This window comes from Eucyclogobius newberryi, unplaced genomic scaffold (genome assembly GCF_026437365.1).
Source record: "Eucyclogobius newberryi isolate DKJ021-1_F unplaced genomic scaffold, fEucNew1.0.hap1 SCAF_19, whole genome shotgun sequence".
Classification (NCBI taxonomy): Eukaryota; Metazoa; Chordata; class Actinopteri; order Gobiiformes; family Gobiidae; genus Eucyclogobius; species Eucyclogobius newberryi.
Window position 1 is genome coordinate 26,502,406 of NW_027315823.1, and position 21,857 is coordinate 26,524,262.

Sequence of the window (21,857 nt, forward strand, 5' to 3'; positions counted from 1 at the left end):
GCGGAAGCAGGAAAGAGGGGCTTTAATACCAAATAAAGACAAATAAGATAAACCGACCGAGGCAACACACAACGATCGACAATTCCCAAAGCGATTTGATAGAGCAAATGCAATTACCCATGTAGGAGCTTGGCTGTGGCACATTGCGTCAGTAACCACAGAGACCCAATCAAATCCTGAAGGAGATGTCATCTATCACTCGGACATTTGCGTCGACTAGTTGCGTCCAAGCTCGCCGCATGAAACAAAAAAGTTCAATGTGCCCTCAGCATTAGGGATGTCAAGATGATTCAGTTCATCGAAGTCAGCAACAACGAGTCATTTCAGTTCAATCCATACATCTTCAATCTATTCTACAAAAGAATCTACACGCAAAGTACTTTTTTATCTGGTAGCAATATTATCACTTTCTAATTCAGAAAGATGATTCCATAAAGCTAGCATATTAAGCATTTCATTGTTGTTTGGTCATAGTGCAAACAATTTTGAATAATCCTAGAATTGTGATGTTGTTGTTGAATTGTAACACTGACATTTGATATCCTGACATTCTTATAGTCAGCATGCATTTTCTTATAATAGTAGTAAAAATGACAATAATTTTGATCATATATGCGTGAATATAAACGGATGGAAAGACGATAAGTCAGAAGATTGATATAGTGAGTTAAAAAATCAATGAGGTTCAACAATTGGGAAGTTTCAGTTTAATATCGTACCTCCCCTTTATCTGAAATGTTAGTATTCATTTGTATAGTCTAAATGTGAACGCAACTTCATTCTGAAAAATTAAAATTTCACGAAAAAGTGTCCTTAACTCTGAAATATGGAAAAGATAATTGATGAAGAGGTTACTTTTTATCGCCATTTTACAGTCATTTTTCCGTCCAACTATTTTGTGCCCCGGTTTCGTAGCTCAGTGCAATTACATGTAGTAAGTTAAAGAAATTCAAGTTTTATGAAGTGCATTGATCAATTTTAGACAGTTATCTTTTTTTTTTACAATCGCTTCGACAGACTTGAAATTAAAATTTTCTTGAATGTATGTAAAATGTATGAATCTTCCCCCAAAAGCAAGTTTTACCATCAGCTCTCAAACATTTATATTTACACAGTCTGTCATTGACACTGCAGCTCACAAAGTCCAGATCTCTGTGACCAAAGTGACTGGTTTAATGCAGGTTTGGGTTCAGACTTTACACATACAACTTTGGGGTTGTTTTTTTTTGTCTAAGAACTTATATAATATATAATATATATAAAAGATATTTATGAAGAAAATTGAGAGAAAAACAAATACATCAACACTGCCTTTGCAATACAGAAGACATTCATCACACTGGATATGTGTCAACATAAAAACATTTAGAAAGTATTTCTTTACTCTCTGTGGAGGCTTTTTTCCCCGTTTGATTCATGTGTGACATCTTTTGTTGATTGATGTTCTTGTGCTTGATTTTCTATATTAAAACAGACTTTGTTAGGGCCACAGTCCTTTATGTGTGAACAACCCTGTAGTATAGAAAAACGAGGTCCATTCAAAGAACAGATACTATAATAAGTTTCTGAAAGAGCGCTCTGCATTCTGTTTTGAGAAAAAGCCTAAAAACTGCATGAAAACTGAGGAGAATGTTCCAAATGATTTGAACACTGAAGTCCCTGTTCAGATAAACATTTGAATCACGTGATCAAACTAAACTACAACTTTCAAAAAATGTCTCAAAACGATTGAGAAAAACGGTAAAGGCTAATGTTTAATGTAGTCTACTGTATACCTGTATCATATGTGGCTCAATCAGTTCATTGCAATAGCTCTATGTACTTTAAGTAGTGACAAAAGGTGCTAAACTAAAGGTATGTAACTTTTTGGTGAGGGCTCTGCCACCTGCTTGTCTTCATGAAGTTGTCATTGCTTTACCTGAAACATTCCATACTATGATAAGAATACTATCATGATTCATTGTTGAGTCTCCAGAGTTTCCTGGCTTCCCCTGGACACTGGCCTATGTCTGGTCTGGAGGACACACACGTTTTTCACTCAAACTGCTCTGACACAGAGTTTGTTGACTCAATCCTGACAAATAATGGTAATGACCTTTGACTGAAACTGAAGGGCATTTGGGAAGCGCAGTACTCGTATTGAGGTATTTTTATTGCTCAGCAATACAATGAAAAACATGCTTTATAACAGTAAGCAAGGTTCTTGACACGAAACAAGTTAAATAGCACACCTTCAACATGTAGCAGCGTGAGTCTGGATTAACATTTAGACCACAACCTAGAACAGAAAGTAGCACTGTAAATGAGACCGTGGAAACATCCTAATACTTACAGAACTCATGCTTAATAATCAGAAACCTCTTGTACAGATGTGTAGCTACACAACAGGCAATCGCTTGGGGCCCCTTGATCACCAGGGACCCATTACAGTAATCAAATTTCATTGACCAAGGTCTCTATTGACTGCAGTTTTATACTTCACAACACAAAAGGTGGCAGATGACATCAGTGAGACATCAGTGAGACATCAGTGAGACCTACTGTCCTCAGTCATGGGTTCACCAACTGCAATAACTGTGGCATTATTGTTGCAAAGTAGAAAAAACACAATTCATTTTCTTTAAGTTCAAAGAGAAGAAGGGGTGTAGTCCATCTGAAACGTCTCTTGTGATGTTTCCATTGGGGTTGAGGACACTTGCAACGCCACTGGTCTTTGCTGTGTCCGGCCTGTCCTTGCTGCCCGTCCGAAGAGCAGCTTTAGGCGGCCTTTAGCATTTGAATGTTCAGCTCATTGTGGGAGACAGCAAGGCATCTGATGGAAATGATTACAGCCTTGGAAATAACAGGTTTCCTTTGACCAGCGCTGATTGTTGATTGGACACTCTCAGTCGCCTGTAGAGAGGGGCTGCTGCCTTTTCAGGACGCAGAGGGCTAGAGCTGCTAAAAAGGCTGAAAGGCACCAGCAAAGAGGACATTTAGCTTAGCATGTAGCCTGGTGGTGGTTATTCTGTCCCATATGAATTAGTCCCTGTTAATTTATATAGTATTACATGTATTTGGAAATTGAGGAAAATGTAGATAATACGGTGAATGTTGTTGAAGATATGCTAGAAGTGGATATCGTGTATATCGTTTACATAAAAAAAAAAATATACAAAAGAACCGATTTATTTATTTTTTAAAAAGAAAAAATATATGTTGTAAATTTTCAGATACGGTGATATTCTGCACATTTTGTAATGGATTTTTAGACATTTCTCTGATAATAATTGTAAAGGACACAATGATGAATGAACTGGCTAAGAATCTAAACCACAAACTTCATACTGTAGATGGCTTTACATACTAACTGTACTGAGTGGCAATGACAATCGGTAACACTATCCCAAACCATCAGCAATTATTCACACAAATACATTCATGGCAAGATGGGACAAGTGCTATGCTCAAAGACAAAAGAAGGAAACTGATAAAAACAAATGTTGTTAATTATTTTCAACCTCTACTAAAAGTTTTGCGCTGCTCTGTTCCATATTTCTTGCCAAATCCGGGTTATCCTGTAAATAAACCCGCCATGCCAACTGCTCAAGTGTTGAAATTGAAAAACTCACGCTCCGTCTACAGTGTCTCTTGGAGGATTTCTCTGCCTATTGATTCCCCTCTTCAGTCAGGCTGAGCCATCGATTAGCAGGATTTAGACATGGTGCCCGATTTCTCCAATTCACTTTCTTGGCCGACGTTCCAGACGCTCTTTGGGGACTAAACAATTACTGAACTGTTTAACTTTCTTATCTCGTTTTTTCTGATTAGGCACTCGAACACGTCTTTCAGTCTAGTGTCTTGTAATCTTCCGCAGCGTTGAGTGTGGAGTAGCATGGGTTTTCGAGAGCTCTCTCTACCGTCCAGAAAGGGGGAAAAAAGTAACATTTTGACACTGGAGAGGGGCTACTTACACTAATTACAATGACCGGCAATCAAGTACTGACCAAAAGGCTGGCATCCCACGGACAGCCTGATCAAAGCCTGTGTGTGGCGGACAGTGAAGGAGCACCCAGTTGTAGAGACAAAGGAATTAGGGGAGGAAAGTAGGCTATAAGGCTGCACTGAATATGGGAATTTGAAGCATACAATTGATTGAATGGGAGGGCTAATTAGTTAAGCATGGATTAATCTGCTTGAACTCGTGGCCATTATTCCACTAGGAACAACCCACTTGGACAGGAGGTTTAGACGCAATTGGATCTAGAAATTGCATTTTTGTGGCAGACAGTATTCAAGTATTCAAGAGAGAGCTCAAACATATTTTGCTTGAGAAAATACATGATTGTCATTATTCTGGAAGGATTCTCAGAGAAGTATAAGTGATAGTAGACGGATGAGTTCTGGACAGGGACTTTCTCAGATACAAAACGAAATCGAAGTTGTTGTTGATGTTGTTAGATTAGATGCTGAAAAGGAAAACAAAGTCATCCAAGCAACTTCCTTTTTTAACCTCCTTTTTGCCTGCATGTGTCCAGATATCCAGTGTATGTCCATGTGTTTACCTTCAAGGGACATTCAAGTTGTTGTAGATCAATAATGCAATTTAAGATGTCTGAAATATACCGGAAAGATCCATGGGTGTCTTAGATTATACAGTGACTAGAACAGACAAAAGCAACATTCCAGTCAAAGCAACATCTCCATGGAGACAAGCACGTGACAGACGCAAAAGTTACACCGTGGCCTTTTGTACAATATAAATTTACATTGAACAAAAAGTTTAACATTCAAAATAGTTAAACGCTTACTAAAGTCTTGCCAGTGTGAAAGCATTAAGGCAGTGTAGAGTAAAGACATTAAAAACTATTCAGATTCTTTAGAATGAACGTATTTTTAGCCAACTTAAACTGTGTGACTAAAATAACCCACATTTCTGTCACTGGCCTCACACATACATTTGATTGAAGGCGCGTTACTATAAATAGTGGACTTTAAGAATTCCCCTCCACGACGCTTTTGCTTCTCAAACAGATGAAGTCCATTCAGTCCCAGGATTCTGTGATAACACTGTTATGACTTCCATTACAGTCTCGGTATTCTGCAAGCGCTCAGCCTCGGGAAAGTGCAGGCAAAATCAGCACAATAAAATGGATGCCGTTTATTTGTGATTATACAATATGGCTATACTTATCAGTGTTTGAAATAAGCAGTGTGCATTTGAAAAGAGCTCTTAGTCAGGACAGCGTCCTTCTCCAGCTCTGCCATGGAGATACTGTGGATGCTGCTGACGCCGTTTGTTGCATCCAATACCAGTTAACTATAGAAACCAGAGGACGTGAGGTTCAGAGTGGCAGTGATAAGAGCAATACTAGAGTCAAACTAATCCATATATATGTACATTTTAAGGTTTAGCAGAAAGGATTAGCATACACAATAAAAAGTCCTTTATTATGACTTCCATTACAGGTCCTCTGAATTGAATTAAAACGTGCCAATTTTTTGTAATTTGTGTATCTATTCAGGCCAAGTCTATTTTATTTATGTGTAAATTCTAAATGTTATGCATGCCCTCTTTGATATATTTTGCTACTGTTATTATTCATTGTTTTATGTTGCACCTTAATGACAAAGCAAATGACCATGGCAATAAACCCCTTTCTGATTCTGATACACATAGTAATTCAAATAAAAGGGATCATTTAATTAGCTATAGTGACATTCAAGATAGAAAGTCTGTAATCTTTACAATCTTGATTTGTGCGATTGCCAATTTGTACATTTTCTTAAAAAGGCAAGATTTGATATGGTTTATGCAGTACCATTACAATGGCTAACAATACCCAGCACCAATGCAAGTCCTGAGCAGAGAATAAAAAAGAATATCTCACAGTTTGATCTCTCAAAAGCAAAATTAATATTCTGTGGCTTATGGAGCTGCTGCAGCAAGGGCCGAGCTCGGCAATAGGCCACATTCACACTTTCATTTCCTCTGAAAGGATGATTACCTCAAAAAGGCCCATTACAGATGGCAGCGGGGCTGGTCAGTTGATCAAACTGTCCAATCACAGGCAAGCCAGGGCATCGTGGACCATGGTACAGTTTAAGTCATGTGGTGGTGTTATAGGCATCTATTTTTAGAATACTTTTGTAGATTGTTAGGAAGATGTTTTGTTTCCAGGAAATAGAAAATCCAATTAGAATTGGTCTGATGCAAAATCTCCACTGCAACATGTCTGTTAAACGTCAATCCTGTTTGTTCACCGAATGTTACTTCTGCATATTTTGTTGTGATTACATGGATTTCTTTACAAGTCACTGCTTACAGACCTAATCAGTAAAAAAAAAAATCAAATCAGATTTGTTGTGCTGACATTTTAGATGTCCAAGAGAAATCTAATATTGAAAAACACCTGGAAACTGTTGTAGTATGAAGACAAAGTACATGCATAAAAGTGGCTTGTAGAAATACAGACTTGTGAGCACTAGTTGTATATAAATGTATTTGTCGGTGCAGTTTTATTGTATACTTTTGTAATGTCTTATGTGTGATGCAAATTAGCTCATATCAGCTAACTCGGGCATTACTGTGTAACGTCAGACTTCAACAACATAAATAAATAACCCAAAATATCTCTTTTTTCCCCATGTTTGTCTTTACCACATTAGTTTTCCCTTTTTGCATTATTTTTCCTTGTAAAAAACCTGAACAATGATAAAGAAATCGTATTACTCGCGTCAGATAAGTGTCTACATGACATTTCAATCATTTGATGACTCAAACAGTTCAGTTAAAGAGCGGCTTTTTCAATGCGAATGTAAAGCACAGTTGCACATCCGTGTTCAGCGAACGTCACCTGAATCCAGTGTCTTCTGCATGTTTCTGAGAGCAGCCACACTGTTGTCCTATGATGAAAGGCCTGATTGATTAGACGGTGATGATTACGGTAAATGGCCTGGAAGATGGCTCTATCTGCAGTTTCCCCATTTCTCCGTCGCTTATACCGTCCCCTCTTCCTCCCGCTCCCCCCTCCTCCGCCCGTGGTCGTCGCCGCCGCCGTCGCCGCCGTCTCTCCTTGGTTTCATCATAGCAACCCATCCACAGAGTGCCTCTCTCGCCTAATGGCACAGCTATTAGCACTAATGCATTTCGAACATACAGCAGCTGCCACATCACAATCATGGAAAGTACAAGTCTCACAAGCTCGGCACTTTTTCTGGCACTTTTTGTGGCTCTAATGGCGCAGCTCTTGGCGCGAGGCCTCCTGCAGCTAAGTCACAGCCTACTATCAGCTTAACATTAACAACAAGCAGTTAAACACAGTTACTAATAGATTTACTGGTAATGCCAAGGTCGCTTAAGACATCCAAACTTGCAGTTACGCTTTTATCGTCTGTCTCTCTCGATTTTTGTCATTTTAATCAACGGATTTAGATGGTAGAATGTTGCCCTTGTTCGCAATTAATACTACCGGTAATGGATTTAGGGTTGACACTATTCTGGTATATTCCCTTCTCCATTCAGTCAATATTATAGGATTTGCCCACCAAGAACTACATTTGAATTACCGTATATAACTACTTCTTACTGTCTGTTGGTCAAATCAACAGTTTTCTGAAGTTCTACGAGACGACTGGAAAAATAAACATAATTGAAATTGTATATAGTAATGACATCCGGTTTATACTGTTTTTACTAGCGTAATCAATTTCATATTTCACTATTTTAGAGCAAAAACACTGGGTTATGTGGTATGTTTTTCTCTGATCGTGTTATGGTTTTTGTCAGAACAAACATTACAATTTCACAAGTTTCCCCTTTTATTCACATTGTCTAATAGATCACATTTCCTCTTGATTGTGACCAGCTTCATTAAATCAAACATTCTGAACGATAAAGTAAGGTTAAGTGACATAAACAGCCACAAGAACTCACTTTACATTAAAGTTTATCTTATTGGAGAAATGATCTAATTTTGCAACTGACATTCTCACTATTCGTATTAGTTCAATTTCTTACAAATATATTCTATTGTGACTTGAATAACGATTATGGATTAACCCATAAACCTGGCATCCCTGCAAAACAGTAAACGCCACCACTACATCCCACCGTCACATAGTTTACAGCACTGCAAACAACTGTTGCTATTACAATAGTCGCCGAGGACCATTTGACCTTGAGAAATCAGAATCAATCCGGCACTTTAGCGTCCATTTCACACACCATTACATTGCGATGGATTTAAACCCCGCACCGGCCCGTCACCGCGGTTCTTACCATTACCAGCATTTTTTAGACATCCGCTATGTTTGGCCGACGGAACACTTTCAGAAACTACGGGGGCCATACTTGAGTGTCTGCACGTGTCTAAACGAAGGCTTGGCGGGCTTCTTGGATGCGCTGACAGCTGCGGTGGCAGATGTTGAGAGGAGCAGGCGTATCATTGACTTTCTGCGATGTTCTGGAGCGGAGCAGATGGGCTGGGCCAGGTACCAGTCTGCAGTTAATGAACACATACAAATAAATACCCAAGTATCCCCCAAATACAGATGAGCACGGAGCAGTCGCTTAACCCCACCGTAGAGGGCACAAACCAGTATTCTGCTTATGACTATATATGGCACCACAAGTATTAGTAGTGGTTGTGGTAGTAGCGGTAGTAGTAGTGGTAGTAGTAGTAGTAGTGGTAGTGGTAGTGGTAGTAGAATAAGAGCACATGTTAACGTCAAAGAACCAACTGTTAAGAGTAAAAAAATTAAATAAATGAGAGCGGTATCTAAATTACTATAACTTTTGATATTTGGTATTTGGTATAGAGCCTTTTTCATCAGGTTTAACACAAGAAAATGGCACAAAAAAATAAACTTGATAAGCCCAACTCCTAAAATACAATTGTACTTTTCATAATTATTTTCATAGACTTGAAAATGTAGTATTGTGTATTGTGACTAAAATAATAGAATGTAGTAGAGTTAATCCTGGCTCTGAATAATGGTCTGGAATTACATGTACTTTTATTGAAACAACAATTGTGATGAATAAAAGTAATATATGTCATATAATAGCTAATGTTGGCCAATACAATAGGCAATGTTGGTAAATGTTACTCATATTTGAAGTGACTGTAGTAGTAATAGTAGAGGTCAAAGTAGAAGCAAGACGTGGGTATCGTAGGCAAAATGAAAAGTGAACCCCATTGAAAAGAGTAGATTCATCACAAAATAAAATAAAAATAACAACTTGTTGTATTTGCTCTTGTGCAGAGTCCTTAACATTTAGTTGTTGTGTAACTACTACTGCGTAAGTAGTTGTATAAGTTCTACCGGTAGAGTAGAAGAGTCCAGTAGTGCCAGATTTTCCAGTGCAAACAGTTTGTCCAGTGCTTTTTCTTGCGGACACACAGACACAGCCTTTATTCGATACTCCAGCTGCTAGTTTAAGATGCAGCACATTTCTTCTAATATGCCCATAGAGCATGCTCCCTAATCTAATTAGTGTGTCAGTCAGCGCGCCGCTCATCCAGAGAGAAATTAGCCAAAATTTACAACGGCAAAAATCGTCTTGCAGGCATGTGGCATATCTTCCTCTTCCTCCTCCTCCTCCTCCTCCTCCTCCTCCTCCTCCTCCTCCTCCCACCTCTTTCAGCTGTTTTAATGGTTTCAAAGTCGCCCCTGCCGAGATTCATTACCTGAACTAATTATAAAGGCAAATGAAATCAGCTCCAATACATTATTAATATTTGCAGTATTTGCCACAATATCATATAGTTCTGGCAAATGTGATTGAAGGCACATGTTGATAGGAAATGTATTTGAGAGAGGGGCAGAGAGGGGGAGAGAGAGGAGGAGAGAGGGGGAGAGAGAGATGGCAGATAGGTGGACGTAATGAAAGAAGCGATGAATCAAAAGGGCAAAATATTGAGGTTGGTGTTTGGTGAGGTGAGGCTTTTCCACTGGATGAAGTATTGACGCCACATTATGAAGCGTGTGTGTGTGCATTCGTGCGTGTGTGTGTGTGTGTGTGTGTGCATTTGTGCGTGTGTGTGTGCGTGTGTGTGTGCATTTGTGCGTGTGTGTGTGCGTGTGTGTGTGCATTCGTGCGTGTGTGTGTGCGCGTGTGTGTGTGCGTGTGTGTGCTTTGTTACAGCCGATCAAAGCGCAAGATCAGGCCATAACTTAAGAACCTCACGGATGAAGCGAACTGTAAAGTTTAAGCATTTAATGATCGTGGATGGAATTCATCCTGCAGCAGGTGAATGTCTTTGTTGCGTCGGCCCAAAGTTGTCGTGCTCGAAGGAGATTAAAAAAAAAAAAACACGATGGATCGAGTTGCGGTGATTTGACCAGAAGATCTCAAACTGTGATGTGGTTTAGAACAGCACTGGGGTCAGAAGTAGGTGGAGCTCTGTTACATTTACTAAAGAAACAAAATATATATTCTTACATAAGCATAGAGATGGCAAGATTATTAGGTTAATAAAAAATCGTGAACTAAAAATAATAATAATCGTGATCATTTTACACTCTAGATGAAGTCTTTAAATTCAATCTATAGTCCACAAAATATGTTCAAAAGTAAATAAACTGGCTGTTTTTTCATATTAATTTCATTAAGTCATTCAGAAAGCTCGATTCTGTAAAGATGGTTTCAAATCTGAGGAATAGTAGACAATGGGAATAAAAGAAAATGTAATATTTCACAATCGTTTGGTCATGTTCTCAGTCATTGTGAGTGATCGTTAAATTGTTTTTTACTCACAACAATCGTAAAACTAAAATTTTATATCGAGACATCCCTTCTTGAGACTACGTATATCGTGACATCCCTTCTTGAGACTACGTATATCGTGACATCCCTTCTTGAGACTACGGATATCGTGACATCCCTTCTTGAGACTACGGATATCGTGACATCCCTTCTTGAGACTATGTATATCGTGACATCCCATCTCGAGACTACGGATATCGTGACATCCCATCTCGAGACTACGGATATCGTGACATCCCTTCTTGAGACTATGTATATCGTGACATCCCATCTTGAGACTACGGATATCGTGACATCCCTTCTTGAGACTACGGATATCGTGACATCCCTTCTTGAGACTACGGATATCGTGACATCCCTTCTTGAGACTACGGATATCGTGACATCCCTTCTTGAGACTACGGATATCGTGACATCCCTTCTTGAGACTACGGATATCGTGACATCCCTTCTTGAGACTACGGATATCGTGACATCCCTTCTTGAGACTACGGATATCGTGACATCCCTTCTTGAGACTACGGATATCGTGACATCCCTTCTTGAGACTACGGATATCGTGACATCCCTTCTTGAGACTACGGATATCGTGACATCCCTTCTTGAGACTACGGATATCGTGACATCCCTTCTTGAGACTACGGATATCGTGACATCCCTTCTTGAGACTACGGATATCGTGACATCCCTTCTTGAGACTACGGATATCGTGACATCCCTTCTTGAGACTACGGATATCGTGACATCCCTTCTTGAGACTACGGATATCGTGACATCCCTTCTTGAGACTACGAATATCGTGACATCCCATTTTGAGATTACGGATATCGTGACATCCCATCTTGAGATTACGGATATCGTGACATCCCATCTTGAGACTACGGATATCGTGACATCCCATCTTGAGACTACGGATATCGTGACATCCCATCTTGCGTTCTCACTCTGCATCGGTCAGATTCTAGCAAAGGTGGTCCAAGAAAGCAGCAGTGGTCTGAGGCCGCGTACACGAGTAGACGGTCGTAATGTTTAGTTTGTCGTGTGTGCATACGGTACATAAATATAAAAGGTGAGCACAGCACGAGCTCCAGAGAGTAAGCAACCATGAATAAAAATGGACTTTGCAGCGAAGTAGGGCTCATAATTATTCGTTTTAAATCAGTTAAAGCCTTTTCTCAAATATCCCCCTGGAGTCCGGGGTTAAAAATCCATTTGCGGGAAGTGTACCATGACAGCGAGCTCGTCTCCCGGGAGACAGAGGATACGGCAGCCGAGACTTGTCTACCGGGGATATATATACAATCGTGTGTGTGTGTGTCGGAAACATCGGTATGCATGCAAAGTCGCCAAGCATTTGAGTGTTAGCAAATTTGGCAGTCGGTGAAGCATGAGAAGTCACAAGCAGACAAACAAACTCGGAGTGATACCATTTCTCCTGTTTCAAAGAGCGGATGTGCACTTCTTGTTTTAAAAAGGTCACATGTGGAGAGGTGTAATGCTCCGGTTGCCGTGGCCTGGAACCAAACCAACGGGAGCTGCTCAAGAATACAGAGTGGGCCCCCGAGAAAGTCCCTACAGCAGAGGTGGACCGGAGCTGGGGACTGTTACTCATTTGCTGGAGGAAAAATCTAAAAATCGAATTGTGTTAACAACTTAGAATGATTAAAATGTCAATAAGTATAGGCCTGTCACTTTAATTACTGTATTGATTTATTGTTGAATGAATTATAGCTGATATAATATATTTTGGGGCTCAATATTTATGTCTGTAAATTTTCGTTACACTAGTAGGCAACTTTTATTTGTATTTTTCCATACAATTTGATTGGTTGAGGGTAAAATAAAAAAATTGTATGGCTAATTTAAGATATTATTTAAGCACTTATATTTCATTCAGCTTTTTTTTTGCGGCAAAGCATATTTCTGAACCAAATTCCGGTGGCATAAAGTAGCTTCTATGTTATTGTTTATTGTACAAATACATATCGCGACATATATAAATAAAGTTGAAAAATCTTCAGTTGCAGTAATTAAAAGGTATTTTTGGGTTAGGGAAGTAGAATATTTTGAAAGTCACACCGATATAAAAGTTCTTTTGTAAGTTATGTTTTGCGGGTCATAATTAAATGTAACGTATTTTCCGGACTATAACTCGTATGCATAATAGAGAAGAAAAAAAAACCTTAGTCGCTCTGGAGTATATGCGGTAATACTCCTTGTATTGAGTAATATAGTGTAATTGTTTTTAGTCGCAGCCTTATTTGTAACAAATGTGGTAGTAGCGGTGGTGGTAGCTAAAAATTACTTATTAGTAAAAGCAATTAAAAAGGCTAGTATGTGCGATTGGTGTTGTGAATCGGTGACTTTTACATGCGAGCGCTGGTTCCACCTCTGCCTGGCACATTTGCACCCTTAGCTTGGCCCATGTGCGCTGCCACGTGGACTCTGTGATGCCGTGATCATTACTTGACCACATTTAAACAGAGAAGGAGACTGGGGTCAGATGTGAATGAGCAGATGAGGGGAGAAAGACCAGAGCCTGGGGAGGGAAACGCACAGAACAGAACGGCTTTTGTTACGGACGAGAGACAGAAGAAGGTTTTTTTTTTTTTTTTTACCGTCACGCCATCCTGCCACACGTGCTCCTTCTGCAGCTGCTCCGCCTCTCGGGCCAGTTTCTAGAAAAAAACGACACAAAAACAACAGGGTGAGTGTCTGGAGTCAATCAAATATTGATTTGTCAGGGTTTTTATGAGTGAGGCTGATATGAGGTGTGAAAATGAAAATCTTAGTATTATTTCTTGAGGTGTGTCAGTACTGTTAGCTGCAGAAAACAAATGGTATCGAGAACCGGAAACAACATATTTTGCTTTTTAGCCATGATTCAACCTTCTCTGGTGGAATTAGCAGTGTACAGCAGTGAATTATGTCCATTTTTGTCATTTATTTAATATTTTTTTTGTTGATCCTAAGCAGATAATATCAGTTTCAAGATGACCTAATAAATATGAATGTCCGTTAAACATAAAATATTCAAATGGAAAAAGGTGACATTACATTTTTCAAGTGTATGATGTGGTTGGGATATATACATTGAATTAGCATTGGAAGGCTATTAAGGTCGTATTGTTCATGTATCAGAATTGCCCCATGTATTAGCAATCAACTCACAACTAAAACAGTTCTCTATTCTGACAGACTTGGAGCAAAACGTCTCTTCACAAATCACACAAATCACACTAATCACTCTAATTCAGTTAGAACGTTTGAACAGATGACTTGAAACACTTGAAACACTCTCATTTAGACCTGACCGTTTCTGGGGACTCAACGTTCCAGCGAAGAAGCTGAGAATGAGCTCATGAATGACTCGTGCTAAAGACTGGAACCTCGAGAAGACAATTCGCCAGGATGGAACACAAAACATGAATATGCAAGACTAAAAAACAGCCAGCTTTAAAGGTGCACCAGGAAACATTTCAGCTGAAAGGTCTATCTCTGTGAAGACAAGCTGATTTCTCCACCAGGTTACAGGTCTGATCTGTGGAGAAGCGATAATCCCAATGAAGTCACCTGTACTTGAATAAATGCAAGATAGTGCCATAATGCCATACTGTGGAACATTCCAGGCAACGCATTAACATCTTCACGGTGGCAGAACCCGCACCAGAAAAGTTACATGTGCATCTTTAACATGATCTGATCTACTAAATGTCAAGTTTTAGTGCTTTTTACATTTAATTTTATTTATACAGGGAAACAGCAATGAGAAAAGTTCTCTTTTTCATCAGGTACCCTGTCAAAAGACCCAATAAACACAGGATATCTGAATAAAACACAAAGAAGCATTCAATAAAATTAACCAACACATAAAAACACATTTACAAATACACTAAGAAATAAAACTATATAAAACAAGTGCGGGTAGTCCTTGACCAGTGTTTTAAAATCATTAAAATTAGAGCCCAATAAAAATCCTTGTATTCAATGATTGCCTCGTGCTTTAGAGTATAATTGACAGTGGTGCGGTCTGTATCCTTCTTCATTATCTGAGTTCAGAGTATAAAGATAAACAACATAGAGACTGGTTTATCTTTGTCTAATTATTTTGATGACACTTTAGCGCCTTGTCTCATAAATATGTGAGTCTTTGTGTGCAGATCATTTTGCCACAGCTCAGGCTAGAAAAAGCAGGAATTACATTTAGAAGTAACAAATGACTTTTCCACTGCCTCTGGTCTAGTGAGAGATTGTTTCCTGTTTCTGGTCACACACGTGCTCAACCATAAACTGCCTCTGCTCTAAATGTCTATCCCATAGGCCCACGCAAAGAGCTTTATGAATGTGTGCCAAGTCAATGGAACTGCCACGGGAATCGTATTATCATCAAAAATAAACATGCTCGTGTAAAGAAAGAAAAAGGAAAAGCATCTACATCTAACTCCCACCCGACTGACAACAGCCATGTCGATTGTGGCAAAAGAACACATACTCTGCTTTTAGGGCTGCAAAGATTCACCGCAATTTGAATGGTCACAATCAGCAAATATTGAAGTATTTTGCAAACAACAAAATAGCCCAAACCTGGACAAACTACGGCCCGCAAAACATGCCAAGTAATATTTTTTTGCCCTTAGGCCAGAACTGGGCATTTGTGGCCCCCGGGGCAAGATGTGGCCCTCGGCATGTTTTAGTCTGGCCCCTAGAAAGATTTTAGTTTCTATTATTTAACTGTCTGTCTGCACATGTATCCTTAATAAAGATGAATAATAGATTCAATAGCCTATATTTGACAGAAAAGTGATATTTTATATATATATATATATATATATATATATATATATATATATTCCGCTACTTGCCTGGATTCGAATATGGCCCTCTTTTTGGTCTTTTTATGTATAAAACCTGCCAACTACACTCATGGGCTGAAATTCAGAGAGAGATTCAGTTCATATTTCAGATGTCTCTCAAAGATGATGCTTCTGTACAGGTATATTATGAGCACTTTGTACAGAATTCAACCATAAAAACATAAAATCAAATCACAGTTGCAGTGTTTGGCAGAAAAACAAAGAGCTATTTTAGCCAAAATCGCTCAGCCCCTCGCTGTTATATTCAAAGCACTAACCATTTTGAACCTTGTAGTATTCATGTGCTTCAAGCTCTTTTAAGTCAGTTTATTTTCCCCCAAAACTGGACAAATTAAGACTTTTATGTCTTGCTTTAAAATGTGACCAACTTGTCTCTATGAGTTCGATAAGGAAATGCCATACTGGGGAACCTTCCGCGCAAAGCAGTAACACGTCCATGAAGACAAGCAGATTTCAAACCCTCCACCTGAAACGTTACCTTGCACAACTTTAATTAAACCACAAATACGAGACCTTCACAACAGTATATGACTTATCTTTTATTTTTTATTTTTTACTGTCAGTTTTGTCTTTAAAGCTACAATCGTAGCACAGTTATCTCCTCGATCGTTTCATCTCTGAGCAAGAATCAAAACCATAAACCCCATTCTCTTTGCCCCCAAGTAACGTTTCTCTGCCCATAATTCCCTCTCGCTCTCTGGCTCTCTTTTTACTGTATTTTCTGGGACATATCTCTTCTCCTGCAGCCTCCTAACAGCCATGCGTCTTCATGTGTCTCTCCCTCTTGTGTCGGACCCAGATAGATGGCCAATGCAAACAGTGAGTGAATCAGTATGAGCGATGTGCGGCGGTGGGGGCAGGGATATATCATCTGTGCTGCTGGAGGAAGAGCCTAAAGCCCACCACAGCAAATCACACGACAGTCAGAACACATGCAAAAAAAAAAGGGCTGAAGGAGAAAGCTAAATTGAATTGAAATGAGGATGGTTGCGTTGAGAAAATAGCCACTGCGCTTATTTAGGTAATGTTCTCTGCAGAAAAATTAATGTCCCTTATCCATGGTGTCTTTTGACCACCTGTCCCTCCTTTGGTTGTTCTGCACAGCCACTTAGGCCCCTGCCCCACACCCCACCCGTTTAGATAATGTCACACCTTTTTTACTAGTGCCACGTGACTGGTATAAAATAGTGAGATTTGTAAGCATCAGTATTCTGTGCAAATAACAGCACTTTTTGGGTTGTAATATGATGTGATCTTTTAGGGATGAACATTGAAATCATTTTATTGCAGTCTTTTTCTATAAGGCAGTATTCACCTGAGGGAGCTGGAGTCACACCGCTGACCCGTGGCTAGTGGCTCTGACCGCTCTATACCAAGGATGTTTATGTTGAGAGCGGGATTCGAACTGCCGACATTTGGATCAGAAGCTACTGGCGCCTGTGATCATGATGTTTGACTGTATGGCGTTCAAATAATAGAGCAAGTCACAGGTCAGATTGGTCTGGCTAGAAATGTTTTTAGCAATATAAACCTGTTAGTGCACCTTTAATGCTCCCATGTGTTTAAAATGTAGCATTAGATATGGTCAGAACAACAGGAAGAGTTTTTCTAAGGGTTGTAGTGTTATGTAATGAAGTGTTGCATGTTGTTACAGGGGTCTAGAATAGGCAGAGTACAGTGGGCTGTGAAGTGGGCAGCGTAGTAGGAGGTGGGTGACAGAGCGCCAAAACAGATCACAATAGAACATTTGCTGTGAAGATATACGGGTGAAACTGTAAAGGAGCTCACGAATGTTACGTGAAAATCGATGTTTCGTAACAATCCCGAATGTGCAATGATATGATTATAAAAGAAGCAAAAAAATCACCTAACTAATTTAATTACAGGCTTGATTTAATTGATAAGATGCCGCAACACACCAGTATCTAAAAAATGTCAAATGGATTTGGTGGTGACGTTGTGTTTTGGTTTCTTTTATTATTTAGAAGACTGTTCCTCTAAATTAGCACATGATTATATGACGCTGTGAAGCTGCACATGTGGCAGTCCCTGAAGGGACACTTCAAGGGCTCATAGTGTATTCAAAGTAATTAATGAACTATACAGGTTACAAGAGCAAGAATCACATAATAACCTGAATCACCATTAGGTGTAATTTATTGAAGAAACAAGTACTTGGAAATAGGGATGGGAGTATTTATACCTCAGCACTAACTTTGGTATTGATGGTGTTGTGCAAATATTTATGACATATGTACATTTTAAAGCTATAGGCATCACTTCTACTCATTGTTTTGGGTCAAAAACTTCAGCAGCAGCATTTTAGACTAATCCGTCAGTGTCAAGTGAAGGCTTTGTCCTTAAAAGTTCTTTAAAGAATAGCTTTATTTGCATTTATTTGCAGTATTACTATTACATTTATAATGTAAGTATTACTGAAATGCCTTCACTAGGGCTAGTGGCATGTGGCTAGTGAACTATAAAACAAAACAATCATATTTATCGTATTTTGATACCGGTAATCATAATTGTTATCTAGACAACAGAAACTCTAAAACACAATACACTTATATATATATATACAAAGACAGCATAATTTAATTAAAGATTTTCAGCAATAATATACTTAATTTGTAAATATTCTCTAGAGCCTTATTTAAACCCTTTGGTTAAAACTATATTTAAAAATTCTCAGTGTAAAAATAACTCCTAGTAAAATCATCATTTAATTTTAGCCCTAGCTTTCCCCCATAAGGTTGGCCCAGAAATGGATATTAGTGAAGAAAAAAGAGGAAAATAGTGGTATGGTCCTGTCACTTCTTAGAAATGCTCCATGCACGACACACTCTGAGAAAACAAAACTTCTTCTCTATGTGACAAGACAAACTCTCAAAGACTCGTATACAGACACATATAGGCCTCACATACGGCATGACTAATGGCATTATTGTCATTGATATGTCAAACACAGCCCTACACCCTGCGGCTCCTACCTCTGCTGTCACCGCTGATGGCAGAGCTTTATGCTCCCTGACTGTGAACTCAAGAGTAAGAAGACATGACCACAAAAACAGGGAAAATCTCAGCGTGAGACGATTAGCATCTTTAATATTCATAACTGTTCTGTCATTCCGACGGGGCGCACTTTAATCACTCAAAGTCCTGTTCTGTCTGTGGAAATGACAGCGCTCCAGGGCCCCATGCTGCTCCGAGTCCCGCCTCGGCTCAGGGTCCTGGCTCAGGGTCCCGGCTCAGGGTCCCGGGTCAGGGTCCCGGCTCAGGGTCCCGGCTCAGAGTGGGTCCCGGCTCAGAGTGGGTCCCGGCTCAGGGTCCTGGCTCAGGGTCCCGGCTCAGGGTCCCGGGTCAGGGTCCCGGCTCAGGGTCCCGGCTCAGAGTGGGTCCCGGCTCGGGGTCCCGGCTCGGGGTCCCGGGTCAGGGTCCCGGCTCAGGGTCCCGGCTCAGAGTGGGTCCCGGCTCAGGGTCCCGGCTCAGGGTCCTGGCTCAGGGTCCCGGCTCAGAGTCCCGGCTCAGGACTCAGCACAAGACTTATAACTTTATTTAAAATCTGTTTCTGAAACTATAAACCATCAAGTTAAAAAAACATTTTACCTAATTTTAAGTTTTGGGGCTGAAAACAATCGCGTTATGAACATTAAAGATAGTTACCGCTTAATATATGCATTTTTCTGAACGCGATGACAAAAAAGAACGAGAAATGTACTAGTTCCAGAACGACGGCAAACTTCTACATGAACTGTTGAGCTCCATAGTGTAGATAACAACTAACAAACTTAGTTGATGAATATCTCAATAATTGATTAGACGCAATTAATCGATTAACTTATTTTAAGTTATTTACCTATAGGCGATACAACACACAAAATTCAATTAATTACAACAGGCACAATAAACACTATTGTCCTGGTACTTTCTGTAACTAAAAATATGACTCAAGTAAAGTAGAAAAAGCTTCAGTTGTAGTCATCTGGACTCAGTTAGAAAAAAAAAAAATAGACGTTTCGACTCTCATCCAAGAGTCATTGTCAATAAAAGAATTTAGATCGAGAACTCCGATATTAATACTGTTCTGTGGTAAGACCCACCCATTGGGCGGAGCCTTCCTGAAGTAGAAAGAGTTGTTTGTTTCAACAGAAACTCCCCCCTTGTATCTACCGAGCTAGCCTATTCAGAATCTTAATGGGCTATTAGAATCCTCTTTGTCTTTGTGAGACCCTGGCTCAACCACCCTGAGTACCTGATTAGCATCTAAATGGTCCTGGTCCTCTACCTTTCCAGGGGTTCAGTATACCATTATAGATATCAGGCAGATTGAATCTTAACCCTCCATTTCTGTTTAAAGAAGGTCTTTCTTTTTTAACAAAAATAGCTTCCTTGACTCCTCTTTCAAACCATCTTTTCTCCCTGCTTAAAACCTTCACCTCACCGTCTTCAAACGAGTGATTAGAGGCTTCAAGGTGGAGATGCACGGCGCTCTGAGGTCCTGAACTAGTATTTCTTCTGTGCTGATAAAGCCTCTTGTGTAGAGGCTGTTTTGTCTCACCTATGTAACGTTCTTTACAACTTTCTTCACTGCATTGGATCGAATAAACTACATTGCTCTGTTTTTGAGTCGGCAACTTGTCCTTAGGGTGAACCAGTTTTTGTCTTAAAGTGTTTCCTGGTTTAAAATAAACAGGGACTTCGTGTTGTCTAAAAATTCTCTGCAGTTTTTCCGACAGGCCAGACACATAAGGGATAGAAACACCCTTCCTTCTCTGTTCAGTTTCCCTTTTGTCCTGCTTCTTGGTTCTCTTCACTCTGTTGAGAGCCCAAGCGGGGTAACCACAGGCTGAGAGGGCATTTCGGACATGTTTTTCCTCTTTCTTCTTGCCCTCTGAGCTGGTGGGCACACCTTGAGCTCTGTGTTGTAAGGTTCTGATCACACCCAGCTTGTGCTGTAGTGGGTGGTTGGAACCAAAGAGCAGATACTGGTCCGTGTGTGTAGGTTTCCTATATACTTCTATTTGGAGTTTCCCGTCCTCTCCTCTGATCGTGGAACAATCAAGAAAGGCCAAGCGATTCTCCTTAGCGTCTTCTCTTGTAAACCTGATATGTGGGTCCACAGCATTGATGTGATCAGAGAAGGTTTCCAGCTCTTGTTTCTTAATTGTTACAAAAGTATCATCGACATAGCGGAGCCACAGTTTTGGGGCAATGCCTGAGAATGAGGACAGTGCCTTCTTCTCAAAGTGCTCCATGTACAGGTTGGCCACTATGGGAGAGACGGGCGAGCCCATGGCACAGCCATGAATCTGTCTGTAAAATTGTCCCCGGAATTGAAAGTAAGTGGTGTTCAGACAGATGTCCAACAGTTTACATATGTGTTCAGGTGTCAGTTTGGTCCTTTCCTGTAGGGTGGTGTCTTCCTGCAGTCTGACTCAAGTAAAAGTAACAGAAAAGGTTGTGCAAACAGTACTCTTGGTTTCCAGGTTACCCCTGTGGTTCTGTCTCTACACCGGCCTGTTGTGATTGCCGCAGCCTTGTTAGCCTCTTATAAGAGCGCATTAACTTAAAGGCCACTTGGAGCCGCACAGAGAGGCCACACTCGAGACGCAGCAGTTTGTATGTGATTGTAACTATAAAGCCAGGCACTCAGCATGTTCCAAATGACCACCTCCCATCACCAATCGCTTCAGTCACCTTGGGGATCGCAGACTGTGAAATGGCCCCGGCTGTAAGGTCACTTAACCTCCCGCAAGATTCACATCAACAGCAAAGACCCGGACATTTTACAAGGATTGCTTCGTCTGAGTGACTGTGGGGCCAAGGCCATTAAGCTGTAAATGGCCTTGGGTTAGTACGTCTCTGTGTTCCTGTACACGCTGTCATAACATGGACAATATTAGTCACGTTGTCTTCGACTCTCAATAAATGATGCGGCTTGTACTGTTTATGGGTAAGCACAAAAGCCTAAAATGTTAAAAGGTGTAAAAACTATATTCAGTTGTCCTTTGATGGATTATGGTTAATATTGTTTGTATTGTCAATACCGTTCCACAAATAAACAACATAAACACTGTTCATGGGTTTTGGTTTCCTGTCATAGATGCCATTTTGTCCATTTTAGACCTTTGGCCATTAAAAAGATGACACATATTTTGTTTTGAATTGTTATTTGCTGTTGCAACAATCATCACTCGGCGACAGCACAGTTCAAAATGTTATCTGTCGGT

At 40.0% G+C, this 21,857-nt stretch overlaps 1 protein-coding gene across 1 annotated transcript in view; it reads right to left on the reverse strand.

The window, feature by feature from the left end:
• The window catches only part of cacna2d2a (calcium channel, voltage-dependent, alpha 2/delta subunit 2a), a 202,192-nt gene that overhangs the window by 101,727 nt on the left and 78,608 nt on the right, over positions 1-21,857 (reverse strand). The window contains exon 4 of the mRNA XM_072452528.1: positions 13,369-13,428. Within this exon, the coding sequence (XP_072308629.1) occupies positions 13,369-13,428 (60 nt within the window). The remainder of the gene's footprint in view (positions 1-13,368; positions 13,429-21,857) is intronic.